The following is a 25,390-nucleotide window of genomic DNA, read 5'->3' on the forward strand; positions in this document are numbered from 1 at the left end:
TACGATTTCTTTTTAAACAGGCAATTAATATAGACAGAATGTTCGTACAAAAATGTAGCAACTGAATATTTTGTAGTACTTACATGGGTAGTAGCGGCAGAATGAATAAGAGGCGTGGGTTCGAATATGCAAACTTCGGAACCATAAGCCGCGGCAATTTTTCCGGTATCAGTGCTGCAGTCGAGAGAACCAATGCGGACGTAACCGTGAATCGCACCAGGTATTATTTGAACGCGTTCGAAATTTGAAGCTAATATCACTATGTTACATCCTGCTGCATAGGCCTGAAAACAATTTACAGACGTCAGTTAAATAATACGGAAGCAATATCTTGTTGTGAAATTTCATATAAGAAGATTTTATGGCTATGAAAAAAAAAGAAAAAATAATTTTAACAATTCTGAAAATTAAAATGTAAGAAATGGCTTTAAAAAATATTTAAATATTGGCACTGGAAAGGTCACCAACTTAGTAGTATGCTGCACAATGGACTGCAGATCTATTTTGTTATAGATCCGTTTGCAACAAGCAAACTACATTGCGAAATGCCTTCGTATTTTCCACAGAGCTATAAGTAATGGACCATTAAGAAAAATATCTCACTGCTGAGTGTATAAAACAAAATGTATGCACTAATTACAAGAACAACAACAATTGTTCTACAAATTTTTCAAATCTAATTTTGATAGGAGTAGCACTGCTGGTAGAAAACTTCTTACATAACAATACATGTCTATCCTAAATATTTCAACAATTACATGGCGAATAACTTTTATCTATGTACATTTATGATGTTAGCCTATAGGGGGCATATCATCTCATGGCCATCCCAAGTAAATTGGTTATATTTATGTTATTCCCTGTATAAATCACAATGTTAATTCAAAATCCCCAGTTAGATGAGGTTAAAGTCTGAATTGGGTGCAATACTCCTGTGTCCCACCCTTTAAACTAGAATATACGATTTCTTAATATTAGGTATAAACGGTGGTACTTAATCATATGCACTAATAATAACTATATAAACAAAAATAATTAGACCGGTAGCTATGTATAGTAAACCTGCAGGTGTAGGTACCACCAACCTGACTTTTCCTACTGCAAAGCAGATCAGCATTCAGGGTTGGCAGATTGGACAGGAAATATACAATACAATTGTGACTTTGACCTCTAGTCTCCAGGTGGGTGGTATATTGCGAAGTGAAGCTTCAGTAACCACTTAACACTGTGGGCCAGGAGTAAGATGGCTATAGAAGATGTTTCAAAGATTCAACTGATATAATGCATATACAATGGGAATATTTAATTTGCCTCATCCCTCATACAGGGTATATGCAAGGGTGATTGAAGAATTTGTTTTCAGGAAGAAGTTTCAATGGTACATCAGAGAGCATCAATTTACAGAAATAAGACCATTTATTCTCATTATTAAGTAACAATAAAAAGTAAAATGTAAAAAAAAGGATTTACAGTATTATGTCTGTTTTTTTGTATCTAATGTAACTGTAATATATATTTTTACACTATTAATTTAAATGTTCAGGCACTTAACAGCCTTAAGCTGTGCAGTCCATCTCAGTTGCAGATTTTTAACTCTTATTAAATTTGAATAAGGAAAGAATAGAGTTTAAATAGTCAAGGTAAACATTAGAGTTCAGTGAGGAATCCCTTGAACATACTCATTAATCACAAGTACAGATACTGCTAGGGCACAGCCTTTAAGCTACATGTTAAATACATGTAGGTATGTAAATTCTCAATATGATTTTTTTTTATTGCTTAGATGGGTGAACGTGCTCACAGTCCACCAGGTGTTAAGTGGTTACTGGAGCCCATAGACATCCACAACGTAAAATGCACTACCCACCTTGAGATATAAGTTCTAAGGTCTCAAATATAGTTACAACAGCTGCCTCACCCTTCAAACCGAAACGCATTACTGCTTCACTGCAGAAATAGGCAGGGTGGTGGTACCCACCCGCGCGGGCTCACAAGAGGTCCTACCACCAGTAAATTCCCTGACAGTTCTATTCCCTATACTTACTGATAAGTCATTTAAAAAATGAGACTGTACCATTTTTTTTCATTTAAGAATATGATTTTATATATTTTTGAAATATAATTTATTCTTTTTTGTAACGATTATAATTATCCAGTTTACTCGTTTACTTTGTTTTGTTACTGACAAAACCAAAAATGATTGATCTGAACTTTTCACTATTTAGATTACTAACATGTAATGAAAAGAGGACAAGGTAATAAATTAATATTTCTAAGGCGAAAACGTTAGTCATCATGTTTCTAACGATACAGAATAAAATTGATTCAAAGTTTATCAAGACAAGTTCTTTAACAATTTTATGTTCTAAACATAATTATTCAATAACTGCTTTTGACATAAACGAAACCATGGTCACGAGACCTAGTTATCGACATAACATAGTCCTTGACCGCTGAGACTTACTGTAAATGGTATTCCCTCCACCGAACCTACAGCAAAACATTGATCTCCTGAATTACAGGCACCACTTAGCACTTGATGACAGTTCATCGTGAACTATTAAAATTAATCTTCGCTATATAATTTCCGCACAACGAAATTTAACAAATCTAATTACATTAAAGTAACACATAATTAACTATAGGTATTAAAATAGTTAACATTTGAATATATTTTTTGTTGTAATACTAATTATTATCACGATACCTAATTCACTGACAACTCACATCGAACGTGAGAGAATGACGTAGAGACAGAGAGTGAGTGAGTGAGAGACCCAGGGTTGATAGCTCTTATTTCAAAGTTTCCCCATTTTTATAAATTTTTTGCCCAAAAAAATATGGTTAGATTTTCATGGTTTGTTCGTTCCAATCACAGTATCTAATAATACCTAATGGAAAAGACAGACCGCTAAATCAAAGTTTTAAAGGCTGTTATGGATACAAAAAATTACCCAGTAAGAACCGTAGTTACTTGTTTGCACCCTTGGCATTACAGACGTTTACGTGTAACCCTGACTACTCATTATTATGTAGACCGTATCCTCGTTTGGCTACAATGAGAAAAAAAAGGGTGCGTGTACTTATGTACGCGCGTAAGAAGTTATACTTTATTTTTATTAAATTTATTTCTTTTTTTTTATTTAAATTTTAATCATTTTGAAAAAAAATCGATTAAGCAACATCCTCAAACACGCATATTGGACATCCCTTTTCTTGACATCGTATAAATTCGGTAATTCTCGGTACGGTTCGGAAAGTTCACCTGCGGCTATACTCAGACTCGCCAAGTTACGTCGGTCGTATTATAATGAGCGATTTAGTGGGCAACTTCATTCTGTTAATTTTGTGTCATGGTGCGCGCGCATCATAAAATTTCACTCTCATCAATTTTTCATAACGCGCCTAAAGAAGTATAACTTCAAAAATGGGCTTAAATAGCTAAAGATATAGTGTTACTGTGTGACTTCTTTGTATAATTATTATTAATATGTGTAACTCCTTCCAACGATCTGTGAAAAAAATTTTTTATTGCTTAGATGGGTGGACGAGCTCACAGCCCACCTGGTGTTAAGTGGTTACTGGAGCCCATAGACATCTACAACGTAAATGCGCCACCCACCTTGAGATATAAGTTCTAAGGGTCTCAGTATAGTTACAACGGCTGCCCCACACTTCAAACCTTCAAACCGAAACGCATTAGTGCTTCACGGCAGAAATGGGCAGGGTGGTGGTACCTACCTGCGCGGACTCACAAGAGGTCCTACCACCAGTAATTACGCAAATTATAATTTAGCGGGTTTGATTTTTATTACACGATGTTATTCCTTCACCGTGGAAGTCAATCGTAAATATTTGTTGAGTACGTATTTCATTAGAAAAATTGGTACCCGCCTGAGATTCGAACATCGGTGCATCGCTCAACACGAACGTACCGGACGTCTTATCGCTTAGACCACAACGACTTCAAAATATGAAAGAAGGAGCAGTTATTATTATTGTTGTTGTATTTAATATTCAAATTATCACATCAGGTCTTTACTTCATCCTTTCGACTATAATTCCATCTGTTGTGTGGTACCATTCTAAAATGGGGCCACCCCATGTTATCTCATTGGTGCCTTAAAAGACGAATAAGGATTTACTACAGAATGCGAAGCAGCGTTCTTTGAATCTTATGCAAGCGTACCTACCTCTGCATAATACAAGTTGTCTCGCCTCACCATAGAGTTTATCTGAATAGAGGTGCTGTTTTCGTTTATCAACTTATCGTTAATCAATTGTCGCTTCGTTTTGACATTTACAAAATATGCCAACTGCCAACATCTAGCTGATCTGTTAACCAGTTTTGACTTTTGATTTACAATCAGTTTGTACTTTGAATGAATTTTCTAATGGTAGGTATATTAAGTTCGTGCATAGTTTAAAACAAGTGAAATTGCTAGAAAGCTGATGAAAATTGTTATCAGCTGATTCTACAGACTCTATAACTTCGATTTCTACGAAATTTGTTGAAAAGGTGAACAAACGAGGTAGGTGGTCTTTTCTTTGGATAAGTTCATTCATTTAAGATCAAAATAAAAACATTTTAAACTTCATACATGTTTAAATGCTGTTTTGTAAAATTGTACATTATAGTGCCTGAATGCTGCAAATGCTTCATCTTTAAGTGCAGGGTAAAAAATAATGAAATAAAATTAAAAATTAAAATGTAAAACCTTACTTGAAAAAAAATGTGCAAGACTCAAGATGAAACGCATTATAGGCTTTTTTGTATTTTTTTTATTGTCCATTTTTCCATTAAAACAAAAGCTCCAATATTATACATAATTCAGCAAAATTATCTATAGACACGTACTCATTCTGTACACAAACCATATCAATTTGCAGTGATAACAGTGGCATGTATTTTAAAATAAATGTAGTTTTATAATTTACATGGATGAAACTCTTATAACTTTTCTATGCTCTTGTTGGAGAGAGGAGCACCAATTAAGTTTTTCGGTAGAAGTGTAGAAGAAGAAGGTTACCAGAAAATTGACCTTTTTGAAAATTTCGCTGCAAATTCTACTTTATTAATGAACATCCTTGTGTGTGATAGCTTTCTGCCTGAGTGAATTTAGTTCAATCTATTAAAGACAGGTTTGTGTGGAACCTTTTGTTATACGGCTGCTATTCTAAAGAGTACTCCTTCCTGAGGTAGTTGTATTTTCGGGGTTGACATTTTGAGCGGTGGTAAATATTGTAGTCATCCATCAGTCCTCAATAGAGAGAAGCGATACTTTACACCTGGGCTTTTGCTTGATAAAGCACAGGTTTGGTTTTGTGTGGAGTACTGCTTCTGTTTCTGGGCTGGGACTCCCAAATATAATATACTTTTTTGCCATATAATTACCCATTCCCTCCACGGTTTTTCCTGAGTGCTATGTCATGTCCTTTAAATGAGGTTTGACAAAAGTGCTTAGCGGTAGCCAGCAGCTTGGCTGTGACCCTGGCATTTCTAACGTCATTGAGTGGCAGTGGCAACTCCATCAGTTGGACTGCTTATCTACCTACAAAGGTAATATAAAAAAGTTTCTATAACAATAAGAAATCAATCACCCCTGATGTTACCGAAGACTTTTTGGAGCCATTTTATCATGCCTGGTATTCTTCATCACATCCCAGCAGGATCTTCATAGACCGTCTGCAATAACAGTTCTATCCAGCCCCATAATTATTGCAGTTTTAGTTTGTTGTCTTATTGATTTGTGTAGATTGGGAAATAATCGGTTCAGGGTCTACCACTGCCAAGTTCGTGATGTTACCGGCCGTCTTGTATCGTCTGCCTTGTCACCGGCGTGCGGAATCACAACACGCTTCAACACTTAGAAGTCGTCGTGGCCTAAAGGATAAGACGTCCAGTGCATTCGTGTTGAGCGATGCACCGGTGTTCGATTCCCGCAGGCGGATACCAATTTTTCTAATGAAATACGTACTAAACAAATGTTTACTGGTGGCAGGACCTTTTGTGAGTTCGCACGGGTAGATACCACCACCCTGCCTATGCTCTACCGTGAAACAGTAATGCGTTTCGGCTTGAAGGGTGGGATAGCCGCTGTAACTATACTGAGAACTTAGAACTTATATCTCAAGGTGGGTGGCGCATTTACGTTGTAGATGTCTATGTCTATGGGCTCCAGTAACCACTTACCACCAGGTGGGCTGTGAGCTACCATCTAAGCAATAAAAATAAATAAAAAAACAACTTAGAGGAAATCAAAAAAGTTAGATAGAAAAGCGAGGATACTGTTATTATGGAAGAACAAAGTCGTAAAAGTAGTAGATATAGTATAAAGTAGTAGATATAGTATAAAGTAGTAGCAGATCAAGGTGTTGCATTCCTATATTAACTAATTAATAGCCAAACAGACCTAGGTGGGAAGATTCACGTATTTCAAAATAATCAGTACAATCCTTTATTCTGAGTAATTCTGACCAGTCCTTAATTAAATTAGTGGAAAATGACGAAAAAAAAAATGCATGAAGAAATTGAACAAGACCCGGTTGGGTTGTCAATAATTTCTACAGTCAATATGCAAATGCACTAGACGAAGGCGGTAAGTTTGCAAATCAATGGTGGCACTGAGTGCATTCAAGATGTTTACGGGCGCCGCGGGGGTTTTCCTATTTATAGAATTCGCCCCTGGTCTTTTTATAAGCATCTTGGAATTATTGAACGTTACGAATTTTAAAACGTTTCAAAGGTTGAAGTCGGAATCGGTTTCTTATCGGTACGAAAGAATCTTCCGATTGGCTGATTTATACACACATTTGCAATTAATTATTGACTGTTTAAAAAGAAGTAAACCAAAACAATAGCTACCAAAAGCTTTATGTGTATTTTTTTCAATAAACGAGATTTTCAGATGTTGCGAATTTTGGGGACTTGAACGAATTCCAAAAAGGTGCGCTCTAATTTGTGAGAAAATTGAAAGGTCAGCAAAGATCTCCCACATGATGACGCTTTTATCCGCTCTCATCTCCCGAATGCTCGGTCATTTAACCTTCTCTTTCGTAACATTTGGGTTTTGCCGGTATGCCGCAGTGACAGTTTTCAAGTGATATAACTGCATGTAATAAGATCCGGTATTTAGTTTGAAAGTTAAAACATTTTATAGATGTTACAAAATCCACACCGGCATTACATAATAATATGTTAATATACGACTAAGCCCAGAAATGTATCCAATCCATGATCAGCAGTCATCTCACTTTTTTTTATTGCCCTTGTAGGCAAACGAGCATACGACCCACCTGATGGTGAGTAGTTACCGTCGCCCATGGACTTCAAATGGATGGTCCTCGAAATGGAGGCCACGGATGGGTACAAGGAGCGTGGGGCGTCCTCCAACCAGGTGGACTGACGACTTAGTGCGCACGGCGGGAAGTCGTTGGATGCGGAAGTCGGAGGACCGCATGATGTGGAAAGCATTGGGGAAGGCCTATGTCCAGCAGTGGGCAGATAAAGGCTGATGATGATGATGATGATGATGGACTTCAGCAATGCCAGGGGCAGAGCCAAGCCGCTGCCTACCGAATTCGAATTTAATTCGTCACGTTTAATTAATACATAAACGTGTTTACCTTGAAATACAAATTTAGCAAAAGCTTTGTTTTAAGATTAATCCTTCGTTAATGTACACTTAGCTATATGTTTGCGCTCTTGTAAAGGATAACCTTAAGGCGCTAACTAATCACGATTTGAAATTAATTTTGGTACCTACTCATGAACCTGACGTAATAGTTGAAAATCGCATATCGAATTTGATGTTGCGCCTGGGGTTGTGTGAGGAGAGCTTTGAGGATTTTATTGTATTACTAGAAGTTTATAAATACATTTAACAAATGGACCAATTTAAATCGTTATCGCTGAAACTTTGGGACTACTTACGTTAAACATGAGTGAAACAAATTAAATATAATAAAAAATAAGCAATTTTTTATCCATTGACAGAATGTTTTTCAAAAATTTATTCGGTTGATATTTATTGAAAGAAAGTGATTATTTTGTGTAGATCAGACGATTTAATAAAAGGGAAAAACCACGCCCTAAAACTGCTATTTAAATATGTATGTACACATTACGTAGCGCTGTTGAAAATGCGAGATAAAAGCATTTGAATGTGGGGATCGAAAGGGGGATATTGTCTCCGCTGCAAAGCGAGTCCTAGTATTTTTTTATGTATTTATTCTTTAGTGTATACAGAAGTAATATTAAAAAAAGAACAATTTTAATGGCAGTAGTAGTAGTAGTAGTACCAAGACGTTCTTAACTCATAGGTTATATTTTTACAATATAAATTATGGAAGGGACCTCTGCCCGGCTGGTGGTTAATGAACACTAAACATGCAAATTAAAAATATAATTTGACGGTTTTGATTTTCTTATTCTTTCAAAGCTAGTCACTGATATCATTGCTCATTATTCTTAGTTTAGCATTAAATTCAAACACCTAGAACTTATTTACAAATAGTTTTACATTTGCCTTTCATTAATCGATTGTATTTATGTTAGCTCCTTAATAAAAAATAAAAAGCCTGTCTCTTTTGAGATCAACGTCATGCTGCGTCTACCGCATGATCAGAGTTCATCTCAGGAGCCAAACGGTTCGTGAGAAATACACTTACTACCAAGTGGGTCGCAGGCTCGTTCAAACCTTTAAACTATACTTTGTATAAGTTATATTGTTAAAAGTATAGTCTCTCTGCAATGCGAAATTTAAATAAAAGTATAACGTAGCACGTTTGGCTAACAAAAAAAATCCTATCTTGTTTTCTCTATAAAGGTAGTCCGTATTTCTTCGAAACTTGGCTGCTGCTTCTAAAAATAATATTTTCTGAGAAGTTCGCTCAGTAACATTGTGATGAGTCTTTACTGTTTACTATATTGAGAAGTCAGACATATCGCACATGCGGTGCTTGCTATAACATCACTTATGCAAATTATGTACTTTTTCAGGAGAAGCGTTGGAAATTCAACAGCTTAACACAATTATATAGTTCTTCTCGACTAAAGAAATAAAATGATAATATTCAAACTACACCTTTAAACGTTATTATTGGATAACGTATAAATGGATTTTCTCAGACTCAATTCAGTTTGAACAAGAATCGCATAAGTAACATTATAGTTCTGCAAACATTATTTTGCCAATAGATTGCAAATATTATAGTTACTGACATTTTGAATGTAACATTTTAGAAACAAATAATAACTATAATTTAACAAATTATAAAGTCTGGACGTATTGGTTTGTGACGAAATGCCTTATTTGGTAAATTGCTTTGAACCAAATACAAATGAATTAATTTAAGTAAGTTAATACAATATAACATCAAAGATTTTTCAGACTCGATTTAAAGATCATAGTAAAATTTTTTTGCTGAAGTACCATCTATATATATATAAAAATGAATTGCTGTTTCGCTAAAACTCAAGAACGGCAGGACCGATTTGGCTAATTTTGGTCTTGAATTATTCGTGGAAGTCCAGGGAAGGTTTAAAAGGTGAGAAAATATAAAAAGCTCGGAATTATATAAAAACAAACAATTTTGTTTTTCCTTTGATGTGTCCCCTTGATGTATCTTTTATTTATCGATTGAGGCACTACGAAGTCTGCCGGGTCAGCTAGTTTTAAATAATAATTAACTGTTATTCTTTGGTCATTTGAAAACGACAAAATCTATTTCGCTATTTTTATATATGTTTGTAGTAGTTTAAATATCGTTTAATGGAAAGAAAATAAATATTAAAAAAAGGTGTACGAAAGTAATAGCAGAATTCATAAGACAATGGCAAAAAATTTTTCACAGGTCAACATATAAAACGTAATATTTAGTCTGGAATTATACCGGTTCTTCTAAAAGGAACTTTGACTAAACTGGAAATTCGCCAGAATAATCGACAGTCCAGAAATAATTTATCATCGTCTGAAATTAAACTGGTTCGAAATCGATGTGTACGTTGTGCGTTTAGTTTCAAGCACTGCTTGAACTCAATGCTAAAATAATTCGTACCTTAAAATAAAACCAATAAAACTGTTTTTGGTGTGTAATCAAAATAAACGAAGCTTTATAATGCGCACTCAGCGGTATCATATATGCCTCTCATATGTGATGTCATAGGTCTACCCGACGAAGTAGACGTGGCCCAAAAGATAAGACGTCCGGTGCATTCGTATCTAGCGATGCACCGTTATTCGAATCCCGCAGGCGGGTACCAAAAAATTTTTCTAATGGAATACCTACTCAACAAATGTTCACGATTGACTTCCACGGTGAACATCGTGTCATAAAAATCAAACCCGCAAAATTATAATCTGCGTAATTACTGGGGTAGGTCCTCTAGTGAGTCCGCGCGGGTAGGTACCACCACCCTGCCTATTTCTGCCGTGAAGCAGTAATGCTTCAGTTTCGGTTTGAAGGGTAGGGCAGCGGTTGTAACTATACTTGAGACCTTAGAACTTATATCTCAAGGTGGGTGGCGCATTTACGTTGTAGATGTCTATGGGCTCCAGTAACCACTTAACACCAGGGGGGCTGTGAGCTCGTCCACCCATCTAAGCCATAAAAAAAAAAAAAAAAACGTCCCATACTCTTAGATGTCTAAGTAATAGTTAGATAACATCGATTCTACTCACTTATATAAATGTAAATATATTCAAATTGCGTATAAGGATCTCTCAGACTAAACTAATAAAGAAATGTACACACTACTCCTGCACTAGAGTATACAATTGATAAGTCAGCACAGTAAAACTAATAGAAGCACGTTGAAATCTCAAGAACCTCACGCAGCACACAATCAATATGTTTACAGATCACTTATAAACCAAAGTATGTAGTAAGTTCAGAAAACATGAAGAGGTCTAACCATAGAACGTAGGAGAGAGAACTGCTTTTCGGTCTTCAATGAAAATAACCATGTTTTGTACAATAGCTTTATTTTTTTAATTAAGAATCTAAGTTCTTTAATATCGAAGGATACAATCTAGAACTCGAATAGGAAACAAATATGTAGTCTTAAAGGAAAACTATTAAAAAGGAACAACAATTACCTTACATATACCGAAGCATTACAGACATGAAAGCGAATTAGTGGTTTTCTATACTTCTATACTTATACTTATACTTATAATATTATAAAGAGGAAAGATTTGTTTGTTTGTATTGAATAGGCTCCGAAATTTCTGAACCGATATTAAAAATTCTTTCACTGTTGGGAAGCTACACTATTCCCGAGTGACATAGGCTATAATTTTTTTTTTAATTAGGGATTCTTATTAATTATAATTGCAATATTAAAAACTCTTCAAAATCTTGTGAGCCCATTAACAACCCAGCGGCTGCGTTTGCCGTAATATGTCTAATGTCACAATATCTGAATAGATATAGTCCAGAAGATCATTCCTGGCAGTCGCGAACCTCAATGATAAGGAATCGATCAAGAATAAGGTCACGTTTATTGTTTGTTAACATACTTGGCATGAAAATGTAGAGTGGGCGGGCGACGGCAGACAGACGGGCGCCGTAAGTAATCCTTGGGAGGATAATAGCATCGCGCCCTGAATGAAATATCATCCTTACGAAAAAACATTTTAATGTTGTTAATAATAGACGAGCTTCAGATATGGATAATAGATAACACTAGAGGTCCCGCAGTAGTCGGAATTCGACTATAATTAATTGGAATTGTAAGTTTGTATACTATTATGATTGTATTTTATACTTCTATAATCACAAATTTCGCCAAGACTACACTATAAAAAATATTAACAAAGACAAACAATATTTAATCTCTTCTCAATTTGACAACAGACGTCACGAACAAAAGTTTGACATAGTATGCATGCGTGTGTGCGTCAAATACATGGTATGTAGTGTGTGTAATGTTTTCTTTATTGATATAATGTATCTTTTACATAGACCTATATAGTAGGGACACGACATATGGTTCTATACGTACAATCGCTTATATAAATAGCACCCATTTTGAAGGCACACACATAAACATATATCTATCTCGTTCTTACTCAGCACTTTAACTCGCAGGAAAACAATATAACAGTATTTCAGTGCGTACATAAAATGAAACATGAATATACGTAAATATCTCCGTCTCCGTCTAATGAGGCCGAAAATCCGCCATGTTGAGCGCACCAAATGTCATTGTCACGTCAGTTCGGCCGTCTGTTTTGGGTTGTACATTATTTATTGACTTTGATATCGATTTAATATGATTGCTTATATAAAATTTCATATTTTATCATGCTTAAAACAAACAAAAATAATAATTAAAACGTATTTTATAGGATCTCAAGAAAGTCGATGCCCCAAAACTATTATCTATATATACCTAGTCAGGTCATAAGTATTGTCACACAGTAAAAACTTTTCTTTTAGAATGCTGGCCACAAAAAAGTTTATTGAATTCGAATTTCGAATTGTTCATGAAAATAAAAATGTATACTTTTAGAATTTTACTCATTTTTAAATATGGAGTGGACGCTTAAAGAAGACAGTGTTGCAGTTATTACGTTGCATCGTTGCGGTTACGCGCCAATTCAAATTTTTAACATACTGAAAATTTTGAATATAACCAAAAGATTTGTTTATCGTACCATCAAACGATACAATGAAGACTCTAGTGTAGATGACAGGTCAAGAAGTGGTCGCCCTCGGTCTGTTAGGACTCCAGCAGTGATAAAAGCAGTGAAGGCGCGAATTCAAAGAAATCCCAAACGTAAGCAGAAACTGTTGGCCCTTCAGATGGGGTTAAGCAGAACCACGGTGAAAAGGGTGTCAAATGAAGACTTAGGGCTTCGGGCATATCGAGGAAAAACAGGACATCGTTTGAATGCTCGTCTAATGGACCTGAGACTGAAGAGATGCCGCGCTTTGTTGAAGCGGTACGCGGGAAAAAAATATCGGGAAATTCTTTTTTCGGATGAAAAAAATTTTACCGTAGAAGAGAGCTACAACAAACAAAATGATAAGGTGTACGCACACAGTAGTGAAGAAGCAAGCAACCGTATTCCGCGTGTCCAACGAGGTCATTTTCCATCCTCGCTCATGGTATGGTTGGGAGTTTCATATTGGGGCTTAACAGAGGTACATTTTTGTGAGAAAGATGTAAAAACGAATGCAGTTGTGTATCAAAATACAGTCCTGACGAACCTTCTGGAACCTGTTTCTCATACCATGTTCAATAACAGGCACTGGGTATTCCAACAAGATTCGGCGCCAGCTCATAGAGCGAAGATCACACAATACTGGCTGGCGGCGCGTGAAATCGACTTCATCCGGCACGAAGACTGGCCCTCCTCCAGTCCAGATTTGAATCCGTTAGATTACAAGATATGGCAACACTTGGAGGAAAAGGCGTGCTCAAAGCCTCATCCCAATTTGGAGTCACTCAAGACATCCTTGATTAAGGCAGCCGCCGATATTGACATGGACCTCGTTCGTGCTGCGATAGACGACTGGCCGCGCAGATTGAAGGCCTGTATTCAAAATCACGAAGGTCATTTTGAATAAACTTTAGTGTCATAAGAATCTATGTTTTGTTAAGTTCATTTTGGTATATGAATGGTTACATAATGAATAAACTTGTTTCAATTATTTTACATTAAACATGTGACAGAATTTATGACCTGACTAGGTATATTTAAATTCATTATGGAGCCCTCATCCGAAAAATCGGACATCATTTTTCGGTCGGAATCTATTGATCATGACACTAATCATAAATACCTCTTTAAAATATGTCATCAAAACATATTTAGACATTCTGTTTAGATATTTCGGGAAAAAGGCTACCGACAAATCTCTTCGGAACTATTTAAATAAAATAGTTTTATTCCGCAGTGAGTAAAACACTATTGTAAATTCGTTAAATATTTAATAATTAAGTGATTTTAGAGAGGAAGTCACAAGGAATGACGTTTGTAATTAATGAATGTTCTGTAGGTGTTTTTTTTTTCACGCGGTCCCTTGATAAGTTTACAATTTGAATCACTCTCAAGTGAAAGTGATTCAAATGGTGCGGCGCACCTTCCTTGAGGTGCGCTGCGGTAGTGTGTTACGGACTTTAGAGTCAGCAAAACAATTAAAATAGATTGTAATAGTCTAAGAAAAACACGTACTCAAAATACGATAACATTTAGCATGCTAGAAATGGGCAGACGGCACTGTACTACGCCATATCTTTATGTTTTGCGACAAACGACAACTTTATAAAATCAGTGTAACAACTTTTAAAAATCATCTTATCGTTTACTTGGCAAATTCGAAAGACGAACTTGTCTTAGATTTTACACTTCTAAATCATATCATATTTGCACATAACAATATACCTACTTACTTCCCATTAAAGTATAAATTCTATAAATAAATAATACTCAACAATATTTAAAATAAAATAAAAAGAACGTTTATCGATAAAACCTGATAAAACATTGAAATGTTTTGTACAGCACTAAAACCGCCATGTTTTGTGGTCAGATGACGTCACAGTGGCACGAATTTTTTGTTGACGTTTCATTTCCATAGGTTTCCTACATCAGTGATCTTTTATGCATTATTTTAAAAAAATATTAGCATTGTGCACTTCTTCTCTATATTCTCTATAAGTGTGGAAAATTTCATACTCCTCCGTCCGCGCAATTTTCGTTAAAAGGGATACAAAGTTTTTGCTTCACGTATTAATATATAGATAATCAATCAAAAATACATTTGGTCTTCTTGTTAGCTCTTTATTTTGATGTTTAGGATTTTTAATGAATCTAAATAGAAATTTTGTATAGCAAATCATTGTCACAACCCACCTTTTGTTAAGTGGTTGCCCGAGCCCATAGACATTTATAAGGTAAATGCCGTCACCCACCTTAAGATATGAGTTCTAAGGTCTTAGTATAGTTACAACGGCTGTCCTACCCTTCAAACCGAAACGCATTACTGCTTCACGGCTGAAATAGGCAGGGCAGTGGTACCTACCCGTGTGGACTCACAAGAGGTCCTACCACCAGTAAACAACAGTAGTTTATTTAACAACAATTATTTTTATCAAACTACGTTCAAATGTAGTCCTCATGTGTAGGCTGTGGATTGACTATGCCTCGGATCTTATGGATGTGTTTGTGTAACGGTAACTAGTTACTAGAGGACCGTCGATTCCTCTGTCTATGTTGACCATGAATAAATGAAACCATTTCACAATTGCGATATTGCATAATGGTACCTAGGATCTGTTCCAACATGACATTCCAAGTAACTTTGTGTTTGCGAGTTGGTGTAATATAATACATTTTTGAATAATATGCCTCTTGGTTTTGTCACGACCTATTTTCACGAGCGGCTCTGCTTCACTGGGGACGATTCTCACACGTACCGACACATTGACTTACATTTCATATGCTTGACCCGTTTTAACTCGGCCAACATCTCAATGGCTTAAATTGACAACGACCTTAGTAATAGATTCAAGACTACTAACTATGTGATGCATTAATTTGTTGTAAACTCGATAAATTTATATTTCTACTTTGGGGTCGGTTAGAATGTAAAAAAAACAATCTATTTAATGTAATTTTTTTACTATTGAAAACATCATCATCATCATTATCCTGCCCTTCTCTCAGTTACCTGGGGTCGGCGCAACGTGTTTTCTCTTTCCATACTCTTCCCCTTTACCCAAATCGTCTTTCACGCAATCCATCCATTTCTTCTTACTTTTGAAAACAATCAACGTAAATTAAAATTCGTGTAATCGTGCACCGGTAAATTATCAGGTAATAAGACAGGACTCATTAAAAAGGATGGTTTCGTGTTCGCCGAACTGTGAGCGTGCGCGCGCATTCTCTTCGATCCGAGCCAAACTCGTCTGAATGAAATCAACCAAGCTTAGAAATGCTATCCTCGCGCTGTTGTCGTTTTAGGTTTTTATCAATTTCATACTCTAGACTCTAGAAAACTTTTAACAGCACTTGAGTTATAAATTATGCTTTCTTTTTTATTGCCGTATAGGCAGACGAGCATAGGGCCCATCTGATGGTGAGTGGTTACCGTCGCTCATGGACGTCAGCAATGCCAGGGGCAGAGCCAAGCCGCTGCCTACCGTTTAATACACTCCACAAACCTTGTTTGAAGAAGGGCATGTCATAGCGCTCGGGAAACACCATGCTGAGAATGCTTGGACGAAAAAGCCTAATCTCAATGAACATTTCTAGTTCGATATGAACATACTTACTTAAAACAATGTTATTGTTGTTCAGAAAATGGAATAATTATAATCAGTTTGTGTAGCATAATAAATTTGTGAATTTGAATTGAATTTGTAAAAGTGAAAAGTCTTATTCTTTCCATAGTAATTTAAATATATTTTCCAGTAAACAACAAAGAATTATCATGTATTGCAGATTAACGTACATACTTTGTACCTACTGATTATAATTTCATAGTTGGTTTCATATTTTGCTTGTTTGATATCTATGATTCATTCATTCGTAAATATTTTAATTGATTTATTTTTTTGATAACCGTAAAAATTACATTTTGTTAACTCATTGAAAATTTGCTCTTTCAGTAGAGTGCTAAATCACAATAAGAGCTATGTTTTCATCTCAAAAAAAAAAAGTTGTAGACATTATCAAAGTTTAAAACAGAATGCCGCTTTTGAAATGTCGTTTGTGGTAATTGTTCTTATTATGTTCATGTGATTCGGGCGTCTATAATAAGTGCTAATGTCACAGTAGAAAATCTAAGTAGGTGCCTCTTTTGTTCAAAAATCCATTATGATAATTTTAAAAATGTGTGGTTGGCTTTACAAATAAGTCTATATTTAGAAAGGGCACGTCATATGATGTATTAAATTGAGTGTTTTTATTAAAATAGATGTTTACAATGAACGATATACCATTAAGATTACACAACTCGAGCGTGATGTCCTAGGTTTAATTTAAAGACTGATAATCCCCGAACTAATGTGATTTACTCGTAAAATGTCATAAAGATTATTATTTAACGAGTACTTACCACGATTTTCATATTTTATAAATAGTCTTAATAATGTAACAGATAGCCTCGAAAGCTTATAACAATTTATAAAACATTTTTACGTAAAAGCGCAAGAAATTTGTATGCTACCCACCTAATTTAATATTTAATAATAAACCGAGAAACACAATGTAATCAGCATCCTAGCCATTATTATTCAAGACCCTACTCGTATAGCTATATTTATCCTTATTCAGATGGATTTGTGGAACTGACAACAGAATAATACCACCTGTTCTCATGAAGAGTAAGATATTATTTAAAGTAATAACAAATTTATTCATCCAAAATTCAAATTAATAGCAATATTTAAAATTGTGCAAGTAATGTAAGTGAGTACTTAAGTTTCTTTGTATGACATAGAAATAATTCAACATTCAAAAAGAGTGTTGAAATAGTCTATATTTTCCATTTAATTAATTAGTCGCTCCCTCGTGTTCAAGCCATCTTTTGTCTCGTCCAAGTGTACCTTTGCTCCCCGCTTGGGGGGTGCAGCGCCGTGTCCTTGTCGCAAAGATAGGCTGGACTTGTCGCTGCCTGGCGTCGTGGCGTGATGCTTGGCGGTGACGAGTCCTGGAAGGCTATGCTCGACTTCTGCGAGTGTGGCATCTCGCGGAAGGAGGTAGCGGGGCGAGTAAGGCAAAGCTCTCTTCACTACGCAGAAATCCGCCGCCGCCGAGCAGGAGGTCGGGATCGGGGTCCCGTACGTGATCCGGCCACTTAAGAGCTTTGGGCTCCACCCGCTTTGTGCGGGGCGTTACCTAGGCGTGGAGCGGCGTGCTCGGCACGCTCGCCCTTATTAGGAAACCGGTAGATAGTAGGGAAGGTGCGGGTACCGGGTAGTAGCTCGGTGCCATCAAGGCGGGCTCCCGGCCCGTCGACCGAGGGAACCAGTGGTCGTGTCGCCGGCAGCCGTCCGCCGGCCTGTCCGCCGTCTGGGGGACGGTGGGATGAATGTAATATACTCTGCGTAAACTCTGTCCCGCCGCCTCAATAACCCCAACTGGGCTCCGACCCGGTCCGGGGTAGCGCGCCGGCTCTGAGCGGCAGGAGTTTTTGGTGAGGTTCAACTCCCACATAGGGGGGGAACCGGCGATTTTCTACTGGAAAAAGGTGTACTTTTGCTGAGATTATCTCCGTAATACGAATTTAATGCGGGACTTTTTGACGTTCAACTCCCAAATACACCTCCCTCAAGTTTTGGAGAGACCTAGAAGTGAACCCACGAGAAATAAGCAGACGTTCTATGGATGTTTTAAAATGTTAAAAAAGGCTGTTCATTTAGAAACTTGATAAAAAACGACTTAAATAGCAATTGTAGCAATGTCCGATAACGAATCCACTATAATTTGATAAGTAAAACGAATAAAATAGAAATACGTCAATTATTATGAATATTCAAAAACTCCTTGTCTATTTCTTAAATCTTAAATACAATATTGAGTAATTATATAATATAATGATTAGAGAGAGTCCTTTAATTGCGTGAATAAGACAAAATTAGCGAATAGAACTGGCCTTGGACCTGCCCGTGACGTGAGTAGCACCGTTATCCTGCCAGACAAAGCCTGTAGGGAATTTAATTTATTTGTGTTACTATTTTTACTGTGTAACCACGAAACTCGAGTTTCGTAGAAATCAGAACCGTCACAGTTTCGTTCTATCTATTAATATGAATATATTCCAGGCTATGCTGTTGTATTTATGAAATTGTTATGCGGCCACGCTTTGCTGAGGCTTTATCTGATATTAATAAACCTCCTATTCGAAACGGATTTTGCTACAATCCTTTTTTTTCTTATCGTTATTATTTTTTTATGTTAAAATGTAGATAAAGTTACGCCTCATAACATCAGTTATTTATATGTTTATGTGAGAATCCACTCAAAATGGGACGAGCCGTTTCGGAGATTAACAAGAATAAACTGAGCGATTGGCAGAAAAATCATAAGTTTTTTGTTATACCAAAATACCGTATATTATTTAATATTTAGTAAAAAGCTGTTATTTTAGCATTACAAACGGACAATACAGTAATATTTATTGATATGTATTGTAAAACACTGGTGTAGTTATTTGGATGTTAATATAATTCGAACGTAAGCGTGTGAAGTATGTAGAAGTAAATGTCATAACCTTTCATAAAGTCTTTGTATATAAGTTGAGATTCACTTATAAATTTATAAAAATGGTTCGATCTTTCTTGTAATTTCACAATAAAGGGGCGGAAAATTCTCAATATATTTAAATCGTGACTTAAAAATAAAACTTTCAACTTTAAATGGTTTAAATATAAATTATCTAGTTTTTTCCCCACTATGATATTACTAAGGAATATCGAAACGGTATTCGATTACAAGCTATACTAAATTTGGCGGGATAAAATAATTATTTATTTACATGATTTAGTTTTATTTTTAAAGACTCTACTACGGAATGCTTCAATTTGTACACAAATACTCATACTAGTACGAGAGGTACTTACTAGTCCATTATGCACGGCATAATCTGTATTTAAATGGTAAATCGTTGATTTCCCAAGACTTTTCTTTATTATGTAGCTCAGGGATTCTCAAATATTTTGCGCAAAAGACCCCTTTTCCGAAATGAACTGATCCTGAATCCTCGGACCTCCATAAGGCGATAACCAAATTACTTTAAAAATCTGATTTGCCATTTGCATTCCAACTCGGCGGGTTATTGCGGAACACCAACGGCATCGCCTGTGCGGTCTGATGGGCTACCGTACCGCAAAGCCCGGCGTCCTTGGTCGTTGGACCCTTCGATCGGGCGTCCTAGGGGTGTCGCCACGAGTCTAGTTGTAGTATTGACAGCGGAAACACCCCTACTCTGCTCGACGTCTGACCTCGGGCGGAGATCGAACGTTAAGTGAAAGAGCACAAGGGGAGTCGCTTAGAGGTTAGGACCCTTAAAATACCTTAGGCTAGCAGTCTGCCCCTAACATATGCGGACCTCCAACTTCTACATACCCCGCGCTAAGTGTGGGAGCCTCGAATGAGATTCGGCCCCCTGTCCGAAAAAAAAAGTTTAACAATAATACATTTGAGATTTCTGCCTCATGTTTCATAGTGGATAGTGACATTCATGCTGTGACATCCACGTGCCTCGTCTACCACTTTACACCGGTCGGACTGTGATTTCGTTCACCCAAATAAGGAAAACACAATATATACTTCCATTCTATCAGAATTGTAATAATATGTACTTGAAGCTTTGTTTTAATGTACAGAATAGTATGCTCTACTACAAAATATTTTTCAGTATAGAATTTATTGCTGAATGTGAAAAATATATTTCAAGTACCAGTAAAATTGTTGCAACAAATGTGATTATTCTAATGACGGGACATTGGCCATTCAAATAAACCCGAGACTGCCACATTTGGATTTAAATCGAATGTTCGTAAATCGTTTTGGTATGTTTGCTAGTGGATTGATATTGGGTTCATGTGTGAGGGGCGAGGCTGCGCGCGCAGCCCTTGAAACGGTAGCGCCACCGATGTCTCAGTCTCGACCGAGCTACGACAACTATCAACTGCTACGTCGTAGCACTCACACTGGTCAACTCATAATTACCGTCAAAGTGTGTGTTGTGTGATCTCAAAAGACCAGAGCGATTTATTCGAGATAAAAGGATAAAAGGTAAACATTAACTACATGATGATATTCATTTCATCATAATAATTATGTATAGTGAATAGTCTATTTTCATATCTGAAATATTGATGTCGTAACAACCACTAGTGGCGAGATATTATATTTTCACTTCGCTTTGATGGACGTTCAGTCTTAAATCCTTTCATATTAAATGTATCTCGTTCGACAAATCGTTGCCAGTGATATAAGTATTTTATTTGGTCAATATTTATTTTTGATCGTCAAATTGTTAGTTGAAGACCGTTGAAATTGTTATGTAACGTGAAATAATCGAATTGGTTTACCAAATGATGTGACGGACGTCAATGACACAATGAGAAAACCGACGTAATTTTTATTACGGTTTGTTCTAAGGGAAAATTTTAATTATGCTTCAATACTTTCTATGGTGTCAAATTTTATTAGTAGTAATAAGTAACTGCTGTAAGTAATATATTTTTTTATCACTCGAATGTATTTATAGCTACATTATAGTAGAAGTACATACGTATAATATTTTTTCTCTTTAAAGCCACATTAAACCTCTCAAGTGACCTAAATCGATCTAATTTATGCGGCTACAATCTAAATTACATCATTTCATGTTATTTATGTACAATAAATAAAACAAAATAGTTATATTAAAAACGAACATTATATTTAATCGTGCTTGCGCTGGTGGCTACTTATAAAGGCAACTCCTACGCGAAACCATTCTTTGTTTAACGATGTCATACAACTAGGTAACAATTTAGCTATTTAAAAATCTAAATTGTATGTTAAAATACTATTATCATAAACACACATGAAATAAAAGAAAAAGCAAAAGAAGAAACAGAAAAATTCCCTCCTTTGGGTACATTGCAATAGATATACATATAGCCCAAGGAGGATTAAGGCGTGATACTCATGCAAAATCTTTATGCAGCTTAATAAGAGGACACGCTTCGCCGACCCCACAAAATATGGAGTGAGGGCAAAAAGAGGAAGACAATGGGTGACGATATTTGGCGTCATGTAGCGCATCATAGGTGGGTTTGGTGGCTGCGACCTTTAGATCGAATGTCGCCAGAGTTACTGGCATTGATTAGCTTGCTCTAATACACTACCTCCATCTTTACCATCTTTAGTAGCGATGTCACCGAAGAACTCTAGTCCACACAGAGACAGTGTGATATTGAAAAAAAAAGAAATTTGCTGTTAATTCTACATGCGCTGTATATTAGTGTTAGTAGTAGTAGCTTATTAGTTCAGTACTGATCTCACATAACTACTTACTCTTGTGTGTCGGCTTATATATTTTACAGTTTGATCGGCAATAACGACGGTGCATTATTTTGAGCCTTTTCAAGTCAAGTTGGCTGGATCTTTCAAAGACATAAATGGGGCTCATTGGGTGTAAGGGGAAAATGATTATGATTTATGATACACTGTTAATGTATTTACTTTGAGAAAAAAATCTTGTTACTGAGATTTTCGTATAACTTCATTTACATTTCAGCATGTTCTTATCGCTACTTATTCGATGTTGTGACATCATACTCTATCATCAGTATTTAAAGCACGACAGACATTTATTAACTATTTAGGGATATAAGATGCAAATACATACTACAAGTTCTGCGTTCTCTGACAAAGCTTACTTTCTAAAAGAGGTTTTAAGTTTTAATGCGCTTTGTCTAAAATCAATTTAGCTACAAACTTCTTGCCTTTAATTTTTTTTATATTGAATTGATTAACAAATAAATCATTGTGTTTCATATCAATTATGTGTATCGTTACACACATGTTACGTTCGATAATAGCGTTAATTACTAAATAATTTAGCGAAACGGTTACTTCTCGAAAAATATTGAATATTTCAGGCGTACCAAGATTATTTACACGTACGTTTAATATATTGTGTTCAGAGTGAACATGGGACTTATGGGAATTCAATTTCTTAAGCTAACAATCTATTGCAGATTCTCAGTTCGTTAACAGAAAAAAAGCTTTAATCAAGACTGGTACATTGATTAATGGCCTTTCGCAGAACATTTCACACAGCCAAGCGATTAATCTGAGTTTGCCGATTTGTTTGGAGATGATGTGTATTTTGTGTGTGTCCACGGAAAAAGAAATTTCCAAGCTGAAATTAAAATTATTTCTTACTTGAACATATTTCTCTGTTTAACTAATTTTTTGTTATTTATCTATGTATTTCATCTGAGCTACCCTTTGGCTTCAGTTCATGTGGATGTTTTGGGAAGACAGGCTAATGTTCCTTAACACGTTGAACGCCATATGAAAAATCGAGTATTTTCATTCAGGCCTGGGTTCTCACCGGTGAGCCTTATCTTACTCAACCATTCGGGCTACGAGGGTCACCCGTGAGCCGAGAGAGAGTTCCAACGTTAACGCTTCCTACAAGCCACATATTGCAGGTATCAAACAAAACGCGTATGGATGTGAGCCACGCGGCCCTTTAGCTGAACCGAACGGCGTGGTTTTGAAATCCAATAGAAACTTGTAGTTTTTTTTAAATATCTTAAAAACTACACGGCAAATGTCGCAAAATTTTATCTTCTGTCCAAATTATCGCATTTTATAAAGCTTAGAATGAAAGTCTCATGTTGATAAAAATTACTGGTTCTCTAATTTTGGCTTAGCCCGAACGGCATAAGTACGCTAGGCCCACCGGTTAAAAGCGTTCAACGTGTTAAAAATTAAAATTTAGCACCACAGCTCATGTTCGTTGTACAATATTAGTTGCAAATCGTCAACTCCTTGACTTTCATATACTACAACGAACACGAGAGAAAAGGGCCGACAAAATAATAAAAAAATAGGTAACTATATCTTATTATACCACTACCACAACTGTAATTGAATGGCGGCAGTGCGTGTTGTAAGCCCGCATGTTTAATAATACCCTGCTAACTTCTGCCACAAAGTATTTGTACTAGTATGATGGTGTGACAGCCGTTTTACGATAGAATTGAAACTTAGACCTCACTTTCTAAGGTTGTTGGTGACATTCACGTTACGATGTCTATGGATTTTGCTAACCTACTTAAAACCATGAGCTCGTCACCCGCCTATGCAATAATTAAATAAAACTTTACTAAAAAATAATCATATTTTCATCACTTTTCTCAGTAAAAAGATTGTTTTTTACAAAGACAATAAGGGAGACGGTAAACATGTCCATATTTGGAAAGCTTATTTCGCAAAGCTTCGTATGTTCTTGTATGTATAAAGTGAAGATCACGTCCTAACACCTACACGTTACAGTCGTTCGTTTGAAGCTACATTAAAAAAAAAAAAAGGTTCCGCCATTCCTCATTTTACTCGCGTTCGCACGGCTAGCATAAAGATGGTATATAATAAAAGCATATTTGTCGTTGCGAATGAAGGAACAAAGCTAATGCTAAAATTTAAGGTTTATTTTAAAACTTTTAAAATATTTATTAATAATTAAATTGTATATCCTACAACGGTGGCAGAAGGCACCCTTACTGTATGGAACCTCTGCGCTCATCCATAGTGCGTTTCTTGAGAATTCTGACGCGTAACATGCGGATACTTGACATATTAATACCTACATTCGGCGTATTTAGCCTCGAAACGCTTCAATGTCATCTGCCGCGAGATCACTTATTACCGGTTGGATTAACTATTAGAAAAAACCACTAAACCGAAAATTAACAAGCCTCTATTCCTTTGCAATTTAAAAATATCACATACACCTATAGCCTACATATATAGCCTCCAGTTACCGACATACTGATCTCGGTTATGTACCTTGTGGTTCCATAAGTGTAACCATTTACCGGTAGCGGGGTCAGAGAGGAAAACAACAGCAGTTACATAATATTACCAACTGTCGACGCTTATCGATCCTGCTCTGTGGCAGACTACCAATAACACCCCACTCGCCTCTTAAAAGTTGAAAGATGCTAAAGTTGATCCGGAAAAATTGCGAAGTACACGTTATAAGATTCAATATAACGATTCTTTCACTGCAGTTTCATCGAAGAAACAATTTTACGACGGTTATCTTTGGGATGCTTTGAAATTAGGTAAAAAGGTTCTTGATAAATATAATAATAAATCTGATATGATAATTAGTATAATGAAGACATGATGGTAATCGAACCGACTTAATTTTTCCACGTTTTCTAATCCCTTTAACTCCTATTTTTCATAATGGCGGTAGAGAGTATATCAGATAATGACAATTCTCGTGTTATCTTGCAACGGGCACTATGAACTAATATCTCCAATGTACGGTGGTATTTGCAGTTTCATTAGACGAAGAGACAAAGCAACCCAATCCACAAAAAAATCATACTTTGTCGCTACGACCAGAAAGAGAACATAAAAAATAGTTTTTCTATAATAATTAAAGTATTAATTTTTTTTTCTTTTTTTTTTCAGACTAACATACAAGTCAACATGGCGTTCGCCGGATTAAAGAAACAAATTAACAAAGCCAATCAGGTAAGATGGCAGAATCTTTTCAGTTATGCTTAGAAATAACTCAAAAATATGTTAAAACTTCGTAAACGAAAATGTCAAAGATGAAAGTCGTCTCGACCCTGCGCTACGAGCTTTTCAGAATTCGAGGGAATAACATTTACAAATGGTATTTTTGGAAA

The 25,390-nt window shown here is 36.1% G+C and overlaps 2 protein-coding genes across 16 annotated transcripts in view; one reads left to right on the top strand and one right to left on the bottom strand.

Moving 5' to 3' along the window:
• LOC101742988 (dmX-like protein 2) overlaps positions 1 to 2,775 on the bottom strand; it is a 60,182-nt gene extending 57,407 nt beyond the window's left edge. For 3 of the 4 annotated variants that reach the window (XM_062674732.1, XM_062674733.1, XM_062674731.1), the window contains exons 1-2: positions 2,465 to 2,765; positions 84 to 284 (exon numbers count right to left, since the gene is read on the bottom strand). In XM_062674732.1, the coding sequence (XP_062530716.1) occupies positions 84 to 284; positions 2,465 to 2,551 (288 nt within the window). In that variant the 5' untranslated portion in view covers positions 2,552 to 2,765. Of the gene's footprint in view, positions 1 to 83; positions 285 to 2,464 lie in introns of all 4 variants that reach the window. The other variant, XM_038018599.2, reaches the window with a different exon arrangement.
• Positions 2,776 to 4,246: 1,471 nt separating this feature from the next.
• LOC101742460 (endophilin-A) overlaps positions 4,247 to 25,390 on the top strand; it is a 41,608-nt gene continuing 20,464 nt past the window's right edge. For 5 of the 12 annotated variants that reach the window (XM_021350194.3, XM_062674738.1, XM_062674737.1 and 2 more), the window contains exons 1-2: positions 20,621 to 20,756; positions 25,170 to 25,232. In XM_021350194.3, the coding sequence (XP_021205869.1) occupies positions 25,188 to 25,232 (45 nt within the window). In that variant the 5' untranslated portion in view covers positions 20,621 to 20,756; positions 25,170 to 25,187. Of the gene's footprint in view, positions 4,533 to 20,620; positions 20,757 to 25,169; positions 25,233 to 25,390 lie in introns of those variants that run through there. The other 7 variants (XM_021350196.3, XM_012693375.4, XM_021350193.3 and 4 more) reach the window with 6 other exon arrangements.

Source organism: Bombyx mori, chromosome 21 (genome assembly GCF_030269925.1).
Source record: "Bombyx mori chromosome 21, ASM3026992v2".
NCBI classification, from domain to species: domain Eukaryota; kingdom Metazoa; phylum Arthropoda; class Insecta; order Lepidoptera; family Bombycidae; genus Bombyx; species Bombyx mori.